This window comes from Meriones unguiculatus, chromosome 10 (assembly GCF_030254825.1).
Source record: "Meriones unguiculatus strain TT.TT164.6M chromosome 10, Bangor_MerUng_6.1, whole genome shotgun sequence".
NCBI classification, from domain to species: domain Eukaryota; kingdom Metazoa; phylum Chordata; class Mammalia; order Rodentia; family Muridae; genus Meriones; species Meriones unguiculatus.
This window is the reverse complement of record NC_083358.1, coordinates 69,528,922-69,550,995: the sequence shown is the minus strand read 5'-3', so window position 1 is coordinate 69,550,995 and position 22,074 is coordinate 69,528,922. Positions and strand designations below refer to the sequence as shown.

At 38.9% G+C, this 22,074-nt stretch overlaps 1 protein-coding gene across 2 annotated transcripts in view; it reads left to right on the top strand.

The window, feature by feature from the left end:
• The window catches only part of Ppp3ca (protein phosphatase 3 catalytic subunit alpha), a 285,924-nt gene that overhangs the window by 192,070 nt on the left and 71,780 nt on the right, over window positions 1-22,074 (top strand). For both annotated transcript variants that reach the window (XM_060392658.1, XM_060392657.1), the window contains exon 3: window positions 18,706-18,830. In XM_060392658.1, coding sequence (XP_060248641.1) covers window positions 18,706-18,830 — 125 coding nt within the window. The remainder of the gene's footprint in view (window positions 1-18,705; window positions 18,831-22,074) is intronic.

Sequence of the window (22,074 nt, the reverse complement as noted above, 5' to 3'; positions counted from 1 at the left end):
CCTCCTTGGAGAGATCTTTCTTGACCTAATGCAGCTTTTGGTGGCCCCAGATCCCCTGTAGCTTATGAATCCAAAGGTATAATCTCTGACTCCATCTGCATGCTCTCTCGGTGCCTTCATCTGTATCAGATGCACATCTTCTAGTAGGTTATACTTGAATCAAGGCTCACCCCAGGGGGTGACCTCATGTTACCCTGGTCGTAGCTGCAGAGATTCTGTTTCCAAATTAGTCACAGTTTGTCTACCAGAGGTTATGAGAGAGAGATAGCTCAACTCATAATTTCTAGAGCACAAGTATTCAAAACTGAAACAGTTGGATGCTAAATACAGAGAAGACTCGAATGTGTTGGAAAAGGAGGCACAAGATCTACTGATAGTTGATGCTTAGAGATTTCACTAAAAAATAGGTTTTAGGAGTTTGTCAAAGAAGTAATGTGTCCCAGGCTTCTATTAATGGATAGCAAGAGTTTAGTCCCCTGTTACAGAATGAAATGAGACTGCAAGCACAACGGTGACAATAATGAGCACCTTCCTGGGATAGAAGAGGTAAGCCTACAGCTGGCATTGTGGAGCCTGCTGACTTTGGCAAGTGCCTTCCCTTGAATATGGAAGAAATAACAGTTTGACCGTGTGAGGTATTAAGATACTTGTAGCAGGCTTTTCATGAAAAAGCATTGCAGATTTTAGTTATCTGGCCAATTTCCAACACAGATAGTTAGTTCGTGCTTATGTAAGATGCTTTTGAAGTCTCCTGAGGATGAGAATGTGTTTGCTTGAAACACTTAACTGTTTGTTTCTGTGGCCAACAGAGCTTTGCCAGAGGATAAATCTGAGTTGGTAGGGTTTGTGAAGTGTTTAAAGATCCCATGAATAAAAGGTGCATTATAAACAGAGGTTTACTGAGATAATCTCTGTGCTCATTTCACCAGTAACGACTCTTGATTTCTCAAAGGAACCATGGTGACTACAAATGACAGAGGTAGCAAGACTGAGCTATTAAGAAACACATCTCTTTTATGTCTTGGTCAAGAAGTCTTTTGTAAATATCAACTTAATGACAACTTTGGAAAGAGAAATATGGAAAGAGCACTCAATGTAGAATTTTCTAATCCGTACAGGAACTCGAATCAACGAAGGTTAGATCATCTGCTAAGTGGGTTTTTGTATAGTTGTTTCATTTCCAGTTTTCCATGCCTTACTAACACTTGATCTTTGTATGAACACTGCTGCCACATTCAGACATGAGTCATGGTCCTTAAAATGTTTTTCCCACATTTGAGACATCATGGGGATTCTGTGGAAGTGCAGCCTCTCAGCATTGGCATATTTTACATTCTAATGCTTGACCTTCCGCAGTAGTTCATTGTACTAATTGAGCTTGGAAAGTAGGCCTGCCGACCCCTCAGCACTTGAAAGTCTTTTTCCACCACTTAATTATTGTTTATCTTTATATACATCCCCCCCCCCCGGAAGTATGTATGCATCTTCTCTATGAAGAAAGGTGCTATAAACAGAAAGCCAATTCCAGTGGAGATGAAAACAAGCTGAGGACGGCCTTGACTTACATCAGAAAGAATGGCTTTCGGATGAACTGTAGATAGAATGCCGTGGTCTTCCAGGATTGGGTTTGTGCTGTCAATAAGCCTGCATTAACTCCATTCTCTGTATGAAGACATTGTATATATTTACCTATCTTTATGGTTCGTACACTGTTGAAATGAGAGCTTAGGAACTCTAGTCAAAACACTAAAATGGCTCCTGAAATTGCCTCACCCTTTTATTTTAGTATGATGTATCCTCCTTCTAGCCAACCCTGGCCACTAGAGTAATTAATTAAGGTCATTTTTCCCTACACATGAGTGTGCAGGAGACTTCCAGGGGTCAATGGTGTTTTTTAATTTAGAGGCCCTTTCAAGTCAGAAAGCTAGCAGGCCCTGGTTGAAAAAAGTAATTGGGGCTGTCTGATTTCCAGTCGCTCTTCATATTGATGAAAATAAGCCCAGTGTGCAAAAGGACATTGGTAGAAAAGTGGCAGCTAAGGAGACCTTGTTTAAGCCAGCATCTTTTGTGCCGGAAGCCAGTCATTATTACTTTGCTGAATTCTGTAGAAAAAAAAAATTATTCTTAGTAATAAGACTGATGATTTGCAACATACATAAAGATCTCAGAAGTAGAGCCTTCCTTTGCCTAAGTGTCTGTGGAATCTTAGGTTCCTAACTTTACAGCAATGTCTGTTTGGATATGCTTGTTAGCTTTGAGATTTTAATGGCATATTTTAAATGTTACCACACTTTCTTTCATCTTTTCCTTCCACCATATTGTACAGGAAGAGGTAAACAAAGAGACAGTACTGTCTTTCTGTGCTCTGCCTCTACAAGGGAAAACTCACACGAACAACTTCTCATTAACTAGCATCGAGGAAGGCAGAATGGCAAACAATACACAAACATTCCTGAAAGCACAGGCTGGTGTCCCTGAGAATATGAGGCAGGTGCAGTCAGCTAGGGCTGAAGGGCAGCGTGGTATGACTGAGAACAAAATTACCTTGTGTGGAATTTCTAACATTCGCCAATAGCTTTGTCTGATTTAATCTTCGTATCTACTCAGTGTGTTATTGTCCTTATTCTACAAATTAGGAATGTAAGGCTTAGCAAGGCAGAGTGACTTGCCAGAGTCAAGACAATTTTCCTCTTGCTCAGATTCCTTCCATGGTTCGTCTTTGGATGTGGTTCAAACTTCCTACGTTGGATGACAAGGCCCTGTTATCTGTCCCTTGTTAATCTTCACAGCTTCATCTCCATTCGTTCCTGCAACTAGACTCCCACATTTACAGATCTTCTTTCACTTCCTAATATTCACAGATTGTTTCTTCTGCTAGGAACAATATTCCTTCCTCATAGTGATATTCCTGTCCCCACAAAGTAAATTGTCTTCAATGTATAGGTTTCAGCCTGCCACATCCTCCAGGAAATGTTACATTTTCAACCTGTTCCAGAACTCCTTTAGCAAAGATTTATTGAGGATTCCATACTGTCCTGGGCCCTAGGAATACAGCAGAAAACAGGAAAACAAAGACTGCACTTATAGTTAAACTGTGGTTTACTGTTGCTTCTCAAGACACCCCCCCCACACACACACACACACTTTTTCTTACTTACAGGTTATTGCAAATTTCTGTAAACATTGCGAGTCTGTCCCCTTAGTTAAGTCATCTTGATAATGCAAGCTTACCATTGTTTCTCTGATTTCTGGTGTTCTGGAAGGTTTACTGTTTATTAGAATTCTAAATGAAGTTCTAAGCAACAGAATCTATGCAGACCATACCACTTCTATCCACACATGTGTGTTAAGGCACGCACAAAGAAAACTCTTAAGTGGAAGGAGCTCCAAAGGATGTGATCAGGTGAGCCTCTGGTGCCCATGGTTTCTGGCAGGCCTCCTGTACTCTTTGGGTCTGCAGAGTACATTTGAAGCCATGTGGGATCTGTGCTTCATGTTAATGTTTGCAAAGGAAAGGTCAAAATGAATCAGGATGACTCAGTGGGAGGAAAATTACTTTTCAGAAACAGAAGGAAAAGAGTCCCCTTTGCCAAGTGCGCACCAGCACACATTTTCAGCCTTGTGTTCATACTTTCATTCACTTCTCTGGAAACATGGAAGTGGCATCAACAGCAGAATCTGATAGTGTCCCTTTCTCTGACTCAGACACCTGAGTAGCTATGTGACTTCTGAACTAGACTTCAGCCATGTACATTTCAATGTATCTACTGGACTCCAAGAAAAGTTTGCAAATGAAGTTCTGCTCTCCTTAATGGGTGGTCAGGTGAGTGGCAGTTAAGCTGTGTAAACCTCACTCTGGGCTCACTTATATATGTAAGTCTGTAGTTCCCAGCACACTCCATATCTCTGAAGAGAAGCTACTGGTTGTATCCCCTTAATATACTATCACACGTATGTTAAAAATTATTTTATTTGTGTGTCTTCTTGATTCATAAAAAAGAGCAACTATTTTTAGTTCTTTATAACCTCTATCTATAACATGAGATACATAATCACCACATACTAATTAAAACTTAATAAAGGGCTAGGGAGATAGTTCGGTTAGTACAGTGCTTGCCATGCAGCGCTGAAGATCTGAGTTCCATCCAGGTAAAAAGCTTGACCAGGTGGAATGGTTTGCTGTCCCAGTGCTGAGACAAACACAAGCGGATGCCTGGGGCTTGCTGGTCAACCTGCCTAGCTTAGTCAACAAAGTTCAGGACAGAGAGAGACTCTGTCTCAAAATCCATGATGAATAGCACCTGAAAAATATCAACTTAACCTTTAGAATAGTGGTTCTCAACCTGTGGGTTGTGAACCCTTAGGGGTCACATATCAGATATTTACATTAAAATTTATAACAGTAGCAAAATTACAGTTATGAAGTAGCATAGAAGTCATTTTATGGTTAGGGATCACCACAACATGAGGTACTATATGATAGGGTTTAGAAAGGTTGAGGGCCACTGCCCGAGGCTCTGCACAAAGTTATGCACACATATATATGCACCCATGACATGTGAACATACACCCATAAACACATAAACTCAACAAATAGAAGAAAGTGTCCTAGTTCATATGATTAAGCATTATTTAAGACTATAGGAAAAAATTGTTCTCTCTGAAATGCAGTATTTAGAATACTATATCATGGAAGAAATTAAGTGGTATTTTTAAAGTAATTTTATATTAGTAAAATGATTGGTGACATATTCAAGGTTTTTATATACTAATTTATTTATTCTGTTCCTATGTCTGTAAGTGTGTGGGTGGTTGGAGGCGTGCCAGAGCACGTAGGAGGAAACCAGAGGACAATGTACAAGAACTGGTTCTCCCTTTCCACCATGTGGATCCTGAGAATCAAACATAGGTCATCATGATTGGCAGCAAATACCACTGCCTGCTGAGTCATCTCAAAAAACCTAAAGAAATAATATTTTAGAAGATAATTTATATATATGTGTGTATGCGTGTATTTATGTATGTATATGCACATGTACACACCTGCACACATATAAATAAACCATCCAAAGTTTTTGTTTTAAGCAAAATAAACAGTGAATGTGGAAGGTGCAAAGAATCATGAAGTTCAAAGAAGTAGGTCATTAAAGAAGTCTAACTTGAAATTATGAGGTTTTGTACAATAAACTTTTTCCCTGGTGAGAGCCATTTAATCATTTGTGAAACATGTTATGAATGTGTTTTCAATCTTCTCTATTTTGTCAAGGGGAAGAAGAGCTGACTAATAATCGTGATCACTCTTTTTAGCAATTCAAATACATAACAAACATTCATCATTCTTAATTAAGAAAAATTAAACTAGATCTGAAATTATGATTGCTAATGCATCACAAGTTGTGACAGGTTATCAGCAGCTATTCTGTGTTTTCTAAACACTTGCATTAATTTACCATGATCACCCAGTTTGTATGCCAGATAGGACATGTTAGGCAAACATTGTTTGCATAATTTAATTAGATATTTCCCATACACTACAGAAACAAGGAGCATAAACTCATGCTTAGATCAGAGACAAATGCATATATAAGTGTACAAAATACACAGGGATATGCTGGAATGATTTGTTTGTTTGTTTTTTAAGAAGGCTGTGACTGGCTTTTTTTTTTATATATGTTCCAAATGATATTACTGTGTCATATAAAAACTTCCATAAATAATGTCCATTCTTCATGTAAATAAGCATTAGTCTTATTATCGGAGACCCTAAAAGAAATTTAATATAATTTTAAAGCTGTTTTGTTTTGTCTCTGGGTAAACAAAATAATCTCATTCTTTTTCTTGCTTTGAAATTTTAAAATGAAAACTACGTTTGTAATTCAGCATTTTCCTTGACAAGGTGTCACTGTAGAGACCAGGCTGTACTGGAACTCACTATGTAGACTAGACTGACCTCCAACTCAAGAGATCCCTATGCCTTCATGTTCTGAGTGCTGGAATTAAAGGCAGACATCACTAAGCCCAGCAATTTAATGATTATTTTCAAAGTGACATTTTATTGTCCTTTTTAGAATTTATTTCCATTTTAAATCAATGTTTGATGCATTTGCTGCCATGATGGCATTTTCAAACAGTGTACACTGTAATTAGTTCTCTTGCCCCTCTCTTATTCAGTTGCCTCCTTTGCTCTCCCCCTTGCAGTCAGTCCCTCCCATCTGCTTTTGGGTCACTTATGTTCTTTTATCTTCTCCCCACCTTTCCTCCTCCTACTTCTAACTCTCCGATGATGCTCTTTTTTTTTTTTTTTTTTTTTTCTATTTGTTTTGGCTTTCTCCACATGTACATCCTTAATATATATTATAAACTAGGATCCATCTATTAAACAGAACATGTGGTTCCGGTCTTTCTGAATCTGGGTCACCTTGTTGTAATCCACTGTTTTTCCAGTCCATCCATTTTCTTGCAGATTTCCTAACTTTGCTTTTCTTTTTCTACTTTCTAAAATTCCATTGTGTGTGCATGCTACATTTTGATTATCTATCCTTCTATTAATGGGCACCTAGGTGTTCATTAAAAAACTGATGAAAGGCAAGCAGGCAATGAGATGATGTGCCCAGTAATACACTAGTGGAAGATATGAGTTTTAATGCATAGTTCTCCACCATAACCTATTGTCCAGAAATTTCTAGGAAGGGATTATATTGATAGCCAGAAAACCAGTACTTTCCAGTATTACTTTTAGACACAGTACCTCTCTCTTTCTCTGTCTCTCTTCCTCTGCTATTAAGTTCTTGGGGCCATCAATTCTACTTTTTTATTTATCAAATGCAAATTCCATCTTTACACACCTTTGGTATTGTTTATTCTTTAGTATAGCATTCTTGGTAAACTTTTTTTTTTTTTCATTTCTGGAATGTCCACTTAGGGAGATATAAAATAAAATTTAAATCAAAGAAAATTAGTTGGAGTTGAAGAAAAAGTCATTTGTGCCTGGAGAGATGGCTCAATGGTTAAGATCACTGGCTGTTCTTTCAGAAGTCCTGAGTTCAGTTTTCAGCAATCACGTGGTGGTTAACAACCATCTGTAATATTATTCGATGCCCTCTTCTGGTTTGCATGAAGACAGCATGCTCATATACGTAAAACAAATAAATTTTTAAAAAGATATATTAAAAAAAGAATCAGCCATCTCCTTTGTCAGACTTATTTTTCAGATATTAGTTTCTTAATTTGAAGATTAGTGAGTGCTAACGTGTCTGAGCTTTTTACATATTTTAGTATTTTTTACCTCTGCATGGAATACTTGTACATATTTATAAAATAGAATGTCAAATAGCTTAAGTGGTTGATCAGTTCAGCATTTTAAAAAAAGGTTTCAAGTTTTCATATATGACAAGGAAGCACCAGCAGTCCTAGGCCACCTTTTGAGTATGGCTATTTGAGGGCAATGCCCTGCAGAGGCCCTGACAGCTTTCCTCACTTGTCCTAGACATAGATGGAACTATATTCTTGAAAGTCACTTTTAGCTTTTCTAATGCCCTTCTATGTATAATTGTAAGATTAATAGCAAATGTGTAGAATTTAGAATGGTGCTGTTTATTTTCTTGCCTTTAGTTTAAAAAAAACACATAATAATTAATTCCCTAAATTGACAAGTTTTAGGAGTATCATGATGAGAGAGAGAGAGAGAGAGAGAGAGAGAGAGAGAGAGAGAGAGAGAAAGAGATGACTGACTTTTTTCCTCAGTCAAAGGATTTTTAACTGAGTTTTCCAGAGAGCTGAGAAGGAATTTTTTTTCTTTTTTTGAAAAATCCATTTGGTGAAATGTCATCCATTTCTTTTCTTTACTATGTCACTTCCAGCTTTTAAAACATTACCACCATTACCCAGCCAGGGAACAGAGTGGTCTTGTAAATGAGGTTTGCTACAAAACAAAATGAGACTAACTGGAAACTGTCGTGGGCCACCCGCTGAAGGGCTGGCAGAAATCACTGAAGCCATTTGGAGATATTTCCACCCTTAAGGGAGGAAAAATGGAAAGTGAGCATCAGGAGACCTCATCTATTTGATATTAGGCCTGGCAGCTTTCAATATGGGGTAGCACGTATTTTGATTGAAAGGAGAAAAGCATAGAATGAGGTTTTTTTTGTTTTTGTTTTTTTATCTTTCATTTATTGCTACAATGAGTACAGAAGGGCCGCATATTTACCTTAATCTTGCAGAATATTCAAAATCATTCTTCTGTAGACCATCCTCCACCTAAGCTGCACCTTCTTAGCAAATACTCCATGTACTAAGAATCTTCTCTCTCCTATATTTTCAAAGCCCATGAAGTAACCTGGCGGAATTATAAAGGAGGTAGCTGGTGCGTTACAGAGAATAAATATCCTGACCCAGTTACACAGGTGGTAATTTACAGAGCAAGATGGCCCAAGTCTTGAAACATGGACCAAAAAAGAGTAGAAGTGTGAATATGCAAGAGAGGGGATTGGGAAAAGCAGACTGGAAGTGCCCATGTGTTCTGTAGATAATGAAAGCTGCTTTAGGGAGAATGAACAGAAAAGTAATTAAGAGAGATGGCACAGTTTATTGTCTAGGGTAAAACACGAGGAACTCATATTAAATCCTCCCCCCCCCCAAAAAAAAAAAATAAAACACAACTGACAGCAGTTATGAAGCAAATGATGGAAACCTCTGAGGAAATGGTAAGGGCTTTGACATAAACCTTTGTTCTGTTTCTTCAGTAGCTGGGCAGTTTTAAGCACTTAGCCACTCTTAAAAAGTTTCCTTTGAGGAAGATGCTGTTTGGGTTTTATTTTATTTTATTTTATTTTATTTTATTTTATTTTATTTTATTTATTTTATTATCTAAAAAGACAGACAGAGAAGACGCAAATTGGAACACGAAGACATTGCAGCATGCCTTAGTTCTGGTTAGAGTAAGGAATGCCTGTGTCTCGGGGTGTTCCTGGGAGCCTATAACCCAAGATTAATTTTTTTCATTAAAAGTATTAGCATTAACTTATTAATAGTAAATTGAGTAGCTGTATATATTTAATAAAATCATAAATAGTTGGATTGAATTCTATCAATGCCTGATGGTTATGTGATACTCTTGATTGATGATGACAAAGACTCAGTGAGCTGCTTAAGATAAATAAACTGCATATCAAATAAACAATTATTCTTAAGATAATCAATGAAGTCATAACTTTGAGAATTCCAGAAATGTTATAAATACTGATTTATTTTTATATCTTACATCGAACCATAACTGTGATTTATATAATTCTATAATGTCATAATGAGCTTTTAATAATTATGGATCTTTACTGAAATCTAGACTGGTGATGAGATAGAAAACTAACAATAATGCATAGAATGAACACTTAACAAGTTTTATCTGACAAATTGTTTTATACTATTCAAAAATATTGAAAAAAATCTCAACAACAAAAAGCAAGAATACTTATGAGGGGAAAAATACATGACTATAACTTTCAATTGTTTTCTTTCTTTTGACTGGAGTCCACCTTGCCTGTAGTTGTTATTAATGTTTTGAATATGCATTCTTTCAGTAAATAGGATTACAGTGCAGACTGAGTCTTTCTGCTGTCACTAACAAATGGAGATTCATGAGACTAATGAAGTATTTGGTGATAGAGTATAACTTTTGTACCAGCAGCATATTTTGCCCTTGTTCTTTCAATTGCCTTTTTCTGTTTCTCTCTAATATCATGTGGCAGATTATTTATCTTCCTATAGCACCCTTATGAAGAAGGGAAGGTTGAAATTAATGTTCCTAGTCCTTACTGAAGCTATTGCTTTGTACCTGATTCTTTAGATTTAAAAAAAAATAAATTCTTAAAATTTCTGGATTCAACCCGTATTAGTTGGATTGATTTTCCATTATTGTTCAAAGGTATAAAACTAGAACGACCTGGTTGAGAATTTGTTTTCTATGGAAATATATGCATTATTTGAAATATGCTACCTTGGGGAATTAGAACCTCATGAGGTTTTTGTTTTGTTGTACTTTGTTTAGATTTTGTTTAGTTTCCAGTTGATGCTGTTTTCCAGGTTTTAGCAATCTTCAATGCAATCCTTAGGTTTCCACCTTGTCAATAACCTTTTGATGTCTGATGAACCATGCCAGTGGTAGGCTGGCTGGTTTGAACTCATCCACTAAAGATTCATTAAACCTGGATTGTCCACAGGAAGAAGGACAGTACCCCCTGTGGTGAACCTTTAGCATTGCTTCTACAGGCAATTTTTTTTTTTGAGAACTGCAGATTTTAGAAATGAAAACATTTTAATAGAAAAAAAAATATTTAAAGAACCAGTAAGGTCAGTAGGTTAAGCTGTATTGCTGAGAATGAGACACACTGTTAGTTCCCTCACATCAGGGCCATTGTTGTTCTGGGAAGATATGGCTTAACGTCCTGGACCATACAAGAGTGAAGTACAGAGATCGGTCATGCTGTTTCTACAGGGAAAGTTGCCACGTGGTGGTTTAGTACACACTGAAGAAGAGGTCTACCATGCAAATCCTCCAAGATGATAAAAGTCAGTGTTTTGGAAGAACTGAAAGGTCTCTTTAGAAAAATAATGAGTCATGAACTAAAACCACTTTACTTGTAAATCATCATACCAGCCCCGTCCTAAGAAAATTTTAAAATATTTGTCCTTAAATTTTTAGTTTTTTGCCTGTTATTTATTTTTAGTGTTTGACAGTTTAGTGGGAGGCAGTGGAATAGTGTGCCTTTTGACATCATAATTTATACACTCTTTCTTCATCCTGGAACTATGGGACATGAAAATCTTGCTCAGAGTGAGCCTGAAATTGACTCAGTGATATTTCTCGATAGGTCTCCTTTTAAATGGGTGAGTAAATAGAAGCCATTTTGTAGGCTTGTTCTCACCCAAAGCTATTGTACATCATCTTATCTGAAAGTGTATGCTTTAAATTTCATTTATTATGTGCCTTTGAACATGAAGGACAGCTTTATCAAAGCCTTTTCAAGTTGTTATTTACATGGCTCTTTTATCCTAATCCTGGCATGGTCAGTACTAGAAGTTTTGGTTTACATTTCTAATACCATAATTGAACTGACAATAAGAGCTTAGAAACAATAAGGTTCCTTTAAAAATAATTAAGTTGTGATACAGAAATTCTCTTTTGTATATTTACTAAATTAATTTAGATTTGTAGACCTAACACACATGTGATATATAAGTTTGGTTCTTGATTTGAACACCAATGTCCCTACCCAGAAGATAGAAGCCAGACTTCATTCATGTCTGGTTGTTCCCATCTTGCTGCCCTGGCCTTGCCTGATCCTCTGTTCTGGGGGACTTGTCAGACTCAGAACGCTGCTCATTGCCTTCTCTATACACAAAAGTGCTGCTCAGGGGCTCTTAGACATGCCTTGTGATGAGTCCATCATCCTGCTTCATATCACAGGTTAACTCAGCTAACTACCAAAAAAAAAAAAAAAAAAAAAAGCAAACCCTCTTTCAGGACTCCTTTGCTCTGTTGCGTAGTGAGTACTCCTGAGTATATGCTTCATAGCCTCTGACAGCTTTACTGCCCCACGATGCCTACGTGCCTACTCTGCGGTAGGAAGTGTTATATGCACACACATTCTTACACATTTATGTTTATACACCCAAACCCTCTATGCCTAAGATGCCAGAACTAAACAGCTTTCTAGCAAGGATGTTAGGTGTGTGTGTGTGGGGGGGGAGATATTGCCTTCTATGAAAAATAATAACAATAATAAGAGAAAACTTTTCATAATGTTTCCCACTTCACTCTTCGCACTTCAAAACTTAGGAGGATTCCTCTTGGATCAAAGCTATAGGTCTCAATCATGTATGAAATTGCTCCAATATGATTCTAGTAAAGTGTATCGGGCATCAAGGGTGTGGGGGAGTAACATCAAAAGGCAAGTATGAAAAGCTAACTATTGCTTGGATCTTTTATTTATTTATTTATTTATTTATTTATTTATTTATTTTGTAACTGATTATCTAAGCAGCATGCTTGGACCTACTGTATGAGCGGTGCTGTTGGTCTCTGATGCCCCATGAGCCTCTACCCTGGATGCTGTGAAAAGCGGTACTCAGTACCCTGTCGCTCAAGAGCCCAGAAACACCACCACAACAGCAATGGTGGCTTCCCCTCCTCAGCTGTCTACAGCACTTACTGGTTCCTACTTCTCCATCTAAAAACAAATGAAGGGCTAGTCTCTGCACGAGAAACATTGTGTTGTAACTTAGCAGCTAACTAAAGGGTACAATAAGCAGTGGCTCACGGCAAAACATTGTATTATATTTCAGTATCTTCATTGTGCTAAACGTATTAGCATTGCTGTGTTTCTCTATATTTATGGCATCTAAGTTTATTAATTGTCGTGACTGTCTGAAGGTCTGACTGTTAGCATACTATCTGTTGAAGATAGAATTTGGGAGCTATTCAACCCAATATATGGATATTGTCTGATACATGGATATTTTATTGTTTGCATTATGTCTCTGTATGATTGATGATTTTTGCTTTCTCTCTTAATTGACACATAGCTGTGAGTTCCAGTGTGAAATGTGGATTCATTTGTACATTATTTAATGATCAAGAGAGGGAACTAGCGTGTCTCTCACATTAAAGATGTGACGTTTCTTCCTCTAGCTGTTTTGAAGGGTACAGTATGTTGTTGTTAATTCTTTTTCTCAGTGCGCAGTGGAATGCATAATTCATTACTCTTCCACTGAGCGACTTTGTACCTGTGAGCCATCCTCTCTCGCCTCATAGGTCTGTCAGTACTGGCCTCCTGTTGAGTAACCCCCCCACCCCCAGCCCTAGCCATTGGGAATGGGAAGCCAATAAAAGGAGTCCAAGGGGACAGAACAGATAGAAATAAACTTGTGTTTGTGAAATAAACTTGCCTTGATATTAAGATAGGACTTTCAAAGCCTGTGTCATCAGCGGTGCTGGGAAAGCCAAGGGCAATGGGATATAAAAGGACCTAGCCTCCCAGGGAGATCTGGGTAATGACAAAAAATGCCAAAATTTCATTGGAGATCCAATAGTAACTATTATGTGTGTATTTCAGCTCTATGCTAAATAATTTATCCTAGGGTTCTAATATCTAGGAACAGTCAGTATTTTAATGTCAGGCTTTGGGAAGAATATGACCATCACAGAGTTTCTAAGAGGATGAAAGACAGGACCATTATGTCCCACAGTGGGAAGGTCACTGGCTACATTTTCCACTAACCATTCTGTCTGTCTAACACGCGTTGGGAAGCGCAGTCCATCAAATGCGCACTGAAGAAGCACATGACTTATCTGCCAGGTTGCTCATCTCCCCGAGTTATTCAGGAGGAGAGGTCCTATTTTGTAATTACATGAGTAGTTTGAAATCCCTCTTGACTATCAACTCATTACTTCATTACTTTATAATTATTTGAAATAGTAATAAAATGCTGATCACATACCAAGAAAGTGTGGAGTCCAAAGTATGTTACTTTCCCAGCATATATTTCCACCTATATATAATCACTGTAAGCCAAGCCATACCAGCATACTCAACAACAGCTAAAACTGATGCTCAAAGGTATGAGTCTAAATGGACTAGAGAAGAATCCTCCAAGAGCTTGTTAATAAGGTTACATCTTAGCCAGGAGTGGTGGCGCACGCCTGTAATCCCAGCATTCAGAGGGGCAGAGGAAAGCAGATTTCTGTAAATTCAAGGCCTGCCTGGTCTACACAGAGAGTCCGGGACAGCCAGGGTCACACAGAGAAACCCTGTCTCAATAAAAACAAACAACAATAACCATAAAAAGTCTACATCGTGAGAAATTCTTGTGGAGTCAGGTGATGTAGCCGAAATAAGATGCTTACAGAGCCTGTCTGTGGCTCCAGTCTGATGGATCCCGTCCAGAATCCAGTGATGGAAAGGCTTAAAACAACTTGCAACTCGGGTAGTTGAAGGGTTCCTCTCCCACCAAGACAGACTCCCCAGAATTATTGTCATGTCCGTCGACCCCAAGGGCACCTCAGAAAATTCTCAGATTTCCAGATGTAGCTTGGCCCAGGTCCAGTCGAGGGGTGGGGTGCCTTCTGAGTTTAGACACCACTGTAGGCCCTGGTGATAACAGTGAACAGGGCTGCCCGCCACCCATCATAGCAGCAGTTCTGGTCCACTGCAGGAGAGTCTGGGGAAAAACACCTAACAAATAAGTCATTGCTGAAAATACAGTGAAGAAAATAAAGTGCAGCAGGAGGTTGAAGGATGGGGGCAGCGAGAAGCTCATTTATGTAAGAGAGTCTGGGAAGACTTTAAGCATATGACATGCAAAGTAGGCAGTCTGTGAAATCTGAGGGGGAAAACGGCTTAAAAAATATCTTAAGTGCTCTTGAAAATCCTTAAATGTCCTTATAAAAAATTCCTGGGACTTGGGCATGCTTTATTTGAGTTTCTGTTTTCTTTGGTTGGGCTTCAAGCTTTTAGATAAAATTATGTGTGGAAGCTGTTTTCATTCGCCGACAGTCATCATAAGTGGTTGTGTCTATAAAAGCGTGGGTGTGGTGTTGTGAGATAAAGTTGGTGACAATGTGAAAAATCAGAATAGTAAGTGTGTGTCCGGGTACCGCATTTTAATTGTTTGGTTTGATATAATTACTGTCTTTTTCGTGTCATCAATCTATGATCTAATAGTTGCAGAGTTATTTTGAATCAAGATTATAGAACAAAGAAAAAGCTTACTTTTCTATTATGTAAATTTACATTTAGGAAAATGCTTCTAGATTTCAACAAAAGAAGTCTGTAATTTTTAATTATATAGAAATTTTCATCACCTGTTATATTTCCTATTGTTTAATCATGTGCCTTTGTGATGCATGCTTGACATGTATGTATGTGTTTACAGATGTGTCAGTGCGAGCATGCACAAGCCATAGCAGGCATGTGCAGATCCAATGGCAACCTCAGTTGTCTGTCCTCACTTTCACCTGGAGATATGGTCTCTGGTTTTGCCATCGCAGAGACAAGGCTTGCTGGCCTCTGAGCTTCTGGGAATTGTCCTATATCGATCTTCAGTTTCATGGAGAAACACTGGGATTAGAGATGCTACCACAATTGGCTTCTTTTACAGGGTTGTCTGAGGACCCACATTCAGGACCTTCTGCTTATGTGATAAGCGCTTTACCTACTCAGCCATCTCCCAGCCCTGTTCATCATGGTTTTAATGCTGGTTCTCTAACTGCTACAGTTGTGTCCATTGCTAAGAAGCCCTTTGTTTCTAACCTGCGGTCCACAACCTCAGTGAATATCCTGCTATTTCCATCTCTGACATGGCAAAGGGAAACCAATTACTCTGGATTTTTCAGGCATGGTTGGGAATTGTAAAATGCCAAGAGAGGATAGGAAGGGCATGGGAGGAGAGAAGGCAAAAGCTTCTGGATGTTTACAGAAGGCCTTCCTTCTAGCCCCAGCCGGGAGACTCCCTTCAGCTTGGGATCTTGACATTCCAAATGCAGCCATTTGGAAGCGGTGCTTGGTGTAATATTTATCAGGTCCTTAACAAAATGCAGAAATGCCTAAGCCTGTTACAGTGTTAACCTGGTTAATCGCACAAGTAATCTTTTTTAAGGGATGAGGCTATTGTCACTGTATTTTATATATAAATATCTTATGACTTCAAGAACTTGAGAAACCTGCCCAAGGTCATTCAGATTGTGAGGAACTCAGCCCAGGGTGGGCACTGGGTGGTCAGGGGTCCATGCCAGCAATTGTGGTTCCACATTTCCTTTTGTGGTTCTCGTGGGACTGTTTTAATTTGGGGGGAGTTTAATAGCAGCCTATGGTGATGATTAAATTTGTCACTACCCTAGAAGTTGGAAATAATCTTTGAAGCCTGTCTTACCCTGTCATGTAGCTTCATGTTTTCTCTGAGTCTTTTCCAGTAACCAACCCACATGCCCTGCTAGGGACTCACCACACCAAGAGCAGTGGCAGCCAGGCAGAATAGAGACATTTGGATCACAGTGATTGCCATTCTTTGGTGTTATTTCTTTCACTTTGCAGGTGTAAAGGAGGATATGCGAACATACATTTTCCAGACTAAAGCTTTCTTTCCTTTGAGTTTTGGGTTGAAACATACATACAGGTATAAAAATCCCTCCAACTTCAGAGAAGTTGGTGTTTGCGTAACTAACCAGGCCCTCCGCACTGTAATGTAAGTCACTAGAATCCTTAGTGCCTGTGTTAGCTGATAAATTTTAGTCTTGCTTTTCAAAACTTAGGATAAAGACAAGCCAATTACTCTTTTAAGATAGGCCCTTTGTTTTATTTTATTTATGTTATGTTATGTTATGTTATGTTATGTTATGTTATGTTATGTTATGTTATGTTATGTTATGTTATGTTATGTTTGAGCTGTAGTCTCCTGCTCTCCTTTTTCTGTTTTGTTTCCAGACAGGATCTCACTTGTTGCCCGTGAAGGTTTTGGATTATAATCTCGCTGCAGCCTCCTGAATGGAAGAGGTTGCAAACCTTTAGGTTAACAGAGCTGTCATTTCCCAGGGATGTGTGGCAGTCTCTCTCTCCTAGAACTAGCTTTCTACCGCTGGCAGTATGTAAGCCAACATCCTCGCTGTTCTTTCCTTCTTTGTTCTTGCTTGAAACCTTCATGTTATCCCAAGAGGAACACGATGTGCTCAGTCTTAGCCCAAATTCCTTAGTCCTTCAGAATAAAGACCCAATTGTGAAGTACTCAACCATAAGTATAAAAATGTGCTTGCTTATAAACAATCTACGACGAGATTCTATTGCAAGAAGCAAAGAGTGTTGGAGGTTGGTCTAATGTTAATTACTGGCCCTCGAGATTTGGATACTGCCCGCTGGATACATCCATTCTTGTTTGTGTCAACGTGCCTAAAACGTTATGCCTGATTGGTTCGTTGGTAGCCTATACCTGGGCAGGGCAGAAAGGGGTAGCCATGGCTAAGGTTCCCAGGTGGTGGAGGACACAAAGAGGATCTCAGGACAGAAGAACGGGAAGAGAGGAGGAAGGAGGACGCTATGATGGGTTTTTATGTAGAAAACACCACATGGGCCAAGAGAAAGTACTCCAGTGGTGGCATGAAAAGGCCCAGATGAAGTACACAAGCAAATACCGTGGGATTACGGATGAAAGGATTCCAGTTTAGGAGGATTAAGATGGATGGCATTGGATGGGGGTGTGGGAGATGGATGGTGAGGATACTGAGGTAGTGTAAGTGAACTATCTGCCCGGCCAAAGATAAATAAGGCAATTGCAAAATCAAACAGGTGTCTGTGTCTCATTATTTGTGATAGCAGGTGAGATAATACCGCCATGATAATCTTAGGGCTAATAATAAACATTATATAGCCTAACATCAACTTTTAAATTGCTGCAATAAGAGTACGTTTCTGATAATTGTACAATGACCGTTGCTGAAGTGAGGGAAGAGGCTCAACCAGAACGTCGGGAAAGTGTGTCCTGACACTCATGGTTCTCTAATGTCTGCATCGTATTAGCAGCCCAACAGTGTGAAGCACAGACATCATGTAACCTTCCCTGCCTATACCTGATACACGGTCATGATTTATTCATGGTGAGAAATAAGATTTTACAGATCATCTAGACATCATTCATTGGCTTATGGTTGTTTCATCAGCGGTTTCTGTACTATACCTGTATTCCTATAACTGCTGAATGATGAACTTCAGCATATTTTAGTAAGTTGCTGGTGACCACAGCATATGGTGTGTTACAATTCAGCTGTCCGGATGCCGTCATTCTATGAGGAAACATCCGCATGGTATCCATTGTTTAAGCAAAGCATGCTTCAAAGTAACCAATAACGTTTGCACATACATGAAAACAGACGATGATTGAAAAGAAATGTTTTTAATCAACCGAGTCTGAATTAAGCTCCAGTTTTTTCCCTTTGGCAGTGACCATGTCGAACTACACACTGTGTGCCCTGTTTCCTCTCGAGAGCAGAGCATGGTGTGCATGCTTGGAGGGTCCCAGCAGTTAGAGAAACAATAAATACTGGGTAACAAATGCAAATTCTCTCTAAATTTTCACTTTACAAAGTGAAAAATTTAAGAAATTTCAGTTCCTAGTGATTTTATGCAGTTACAGTTCTGCAGATGTACCTTAGAGAAACATTTTGACAATGGATAACATATTTTACAAAAACATGATTTTAGGATTTACATTTGTCAATTGTGTATTAGATCTACCAAAACAATACTTCTACAATTTTTTTTTAACAAAGCAATTAAGAACAGTGACTATGACTGTACACCTCGCTTATACAAAGATTATGCCAGACTGTCAGCCTTGTCTTTCCCTCCTTTCCTTACCTGTAAAATGAAATTCTGTCCCATGACATTGTTAGATATAACTTAGGAAAAAACAGTTTTCCTCATAGGATCTCAGGAGAAATTGTTAAATGCATGACAACGGCCACAGCCATCCTAATGACGACCATTTTCCCTGTTAATTTGTAAATTAGGAGACCTGAGTGCTAAAGCAGAGTCTGCCGCTCAGGAACTTTGGCATCTTCAACAAAGGACCTGGGCTTCCTGAAATCTTGTTTTCGGGCCCTGAGCATTTTAGTATATACTTCAGACATACTAATGTTAACTTGAAATGTCCTCTATCTTTTAGTTTGCGGAGACATTCATGGACAGTTCTTTGACTTGATGAAGCTCTTTGAAGTAGGAGGATCTCCTGCCAACACTCGCTACCTCTTCTTGGGGGACTACGTTGACAGAGGGTACTTCAGCATCGAAGTAAGTGCACACACTTTCCTCCTAGCTGGTCAAGGATCGCTGATAGCAAGGGGGAGAGATGAACGCCTTGCAGAAACCCAAAATCTGTAACAATCAGTTTTAATACACGTAATGAGATAAATCCTTCTCATTCTCCTGTATGCTTTTATGCGGAGAGATGTCAAAGAAATGGTAAGATTTTGTCTTTCGTGTAGTTCTTGTTTTTGAAAGCTGGTAAAAACAGTGAATGGTTTTATCTCATGTTGAAAGAAAAGTGACTAGCATTAAGTGGACTGACTTTGCTCATCTATGGCTTGTTAATTGTGAGACAGTAAGTCCATTTCATGATGGACACAGAGGGCAAGTGTGTCTCTCTGAGGACACTGGCAGCTGCTGTATCATGGCACCTGTCACCTAACTAGATAATTTGTCAAAGTCATTAATCAAAACAAAAAAGACAGCCATTGAATACAGGCTCTTTCCAAGCCAAATAAAAGCAAGGCCCTCTTGTCCTCATGTTTGCTCTTTCTGGTGCCTCAAATGATGTCTTGGAAGAGCCCAACAGTTATATATTGGAAAACATTAGTTCTGTAAGACGAAATTTTGAAGCTAGAACTTATAGATACTAGTTGATATGTGGAAAAAGAAACAAACAAAAACACCAAAATTAAAATAAATGAGCTATTCTTATGTAATAAGTCAACGTTACTGACTCTCTCTTCACACCATTTGCTCACAATCATCATATAAAAAAGGATGTTCTAAAGTATTTTAATATTATATTTACTTAAAAGATATTTAATGTTAATGCAAAGTGTCAATCTCAAAGATACCAATTGAAGTTTTAGGGTATTTAATTACATGCAATTGTCACTGCCTCTGTCTGTCTCTCTCTTTCTGTGTGTGTGTTTATGTGTGTATATGTATATGTGTGTGTGTGCATATATATAATATATGTATATGTACATATGTGTATATATAAACCTTTGTAAACAGACATAAATATTTCATATTTCTTGACAGATAAACAGGTACATATGCACTATGATTCAAACTATGAAGAAATGTAAAATATCTCCTTGCTCTCTAGAAATCTAAGTCTAGGCAAGGAAATGGGACTCCAAAAGATCTAAATAAAACCAAACCCTGGGGTGGGTGGCTGCCTGGGTGAGTACTTTTGTTTTTCTCTCTGATTGTGTTGTCTCTTTAGTGCGGGGGTCAAAGCTGGCCTCACACACCCTGGGCAAGCATCATAACCCTGAGACACACCCCCAGTTCAGTTTGGTTATCCTGAAAACAAATTAAGGTTTATGTATCTGTAGCTGTAGCCATTTGAAGTATTCTAAATTTCTCCTAATTAGAGTGTTTTTAAAGCTCTATTTTTAAAAAAAAACTTGAAAAGAGAAGTCACTGACCTGCTCCTTAGCACGTATTTTTAAAATTTCTATAGTCATTCTAGATATTTGAAGTTAGAGAGCTGCAGTATTTGTCTGTTATGTTCATACTGAAACTCAAAATTCATACAAAGATCAAAATACCCAAATAAATGCTGTGCCATGCTGAATGTAGTTCTCACAGAACTCAGAACAGAAGTTCTGAGATGCAGTTGCCAAAATTTCCATCTTCAAAACTGGCTCAGTTAAACTGAGTGTGCAGGCCCATGGACTTGCTTTATACACACAGAAAGGAAACAATGTTTCCTCTGTTGTGTGATCCATCTCATTGTGACCCATGAGTAGCTTTGCCGGAGCTGTGATATGATCAGCATATTAAAACAGAGCAAGCATGTATAACAGGTGGTTCTTAACCTGTGAGTCATGACCCCTATAGGGATCGAAGGACTCTTTCACAAAGATTGCCTAAGACCATTTATTTTGGGGGGGTCACCATAACATGAGGAACCATATTCATTCAGGGGTAACAGCATTAGGAAGGGTGAAGACCACTGTTGTGTATGAAATACTTGCACTATTTCAAGGTCTCTACTGTGGAGTAAGGAGGCTGGCATTCTGTAAGTTTTGTCAATTGGTAAATGATCACATTCATTCCTCTATTTTGGAAGGAACCTGTAAGGAACTTCCTCTCATAGGATGTTGACAGTAAGGCTAAGAGAGGGTTCAGGATTCCATGGCTCAACTTGCCACCGTCCTGAACCCTAGTCACATGTACTTGAAAAAAAAATAAACACACCCTATTACAGAAGCTCATATACAGCCCCATGCATTCACGTAGGGGTACACACAGTTACACAGGTTCCATCTTGTGAGGGTTAAATTATCAGATATAAAATATTCCCTGTGGATATGAGTGTTTACTTAGGATATGCCTGGGAGGTTCCTGGAGAGAAATGGAGAAGTGGATCTGGGAAAAGAAGGATATGCCTGGGTAGGGCACTGGGAGAAGCGGGGGCAGGGACTGAGAAGAGTGGAGGGAGGGGAAACCCTGGTCAGGATCTATTCAAAACAAAACAGAACCGAAAAGTAAAAGCAAACAAAGAAAGAAAAAGTTAGTCTTCTGGTGTGTGTTACTCTACCAGGTTTCAAGGCGTTTTGGAGTCAAGTCCATGACTGGGGTTAGTCATACTGCAGACACTCTCCTAAGGTTGTCGTCTCCTTGAAGAGCAGATTCTAAGGGACTCTCCTGACTCCAGTTGCAGACTCTGCACAGCACAGACTGTTCATTTTTGTACTCCACCTCCCCAACCGCCAGTAACCCAACTTTCCCTTTTTTTAACCGTGATTAGAAATCATTCCTTACAAAGTGAGCCCCCAAACAAGCCAGCTTTGGAGTAGCAATGGAAGAGGCAATTTTGTTCTCAGCCATAATTTGTCTTACAACAAACCTTCCTCTTTCTGATGATTGCATTACCCTACCTAATCTCTTTGATCAAGCATGTGTGTATATTTAGGTCCACAGCTGGGCGTGTTTCTCTACAGACCCTAGGCAAAGTCCAGAATCCGCAAACAGAGGCACGCACAGCTGTTTCCTTGTGTTTGCTTCATTAGGCTCTTTGCAGGCGTTCTGCAGTGCACCGCCTTGAGTTGAACAAGAGCTGGCCTCTCCTGTTCTGCTTGCATCCAGACTTCAGCCCAGGCCTCCAGCACATTGAAGTGTGAAAAGTTGTTGTGTTTATTAGCTGTGAACTCGTGGACCAGAATGAACCACAGCAAGCCAGGCGGCATTCCATGCTGCTGCCTGAAAATAACAAGCAAGCAGTAGGACACGTGACGGAGGTGACAAAACAGGGCCACTGGTCTTGGTAGCT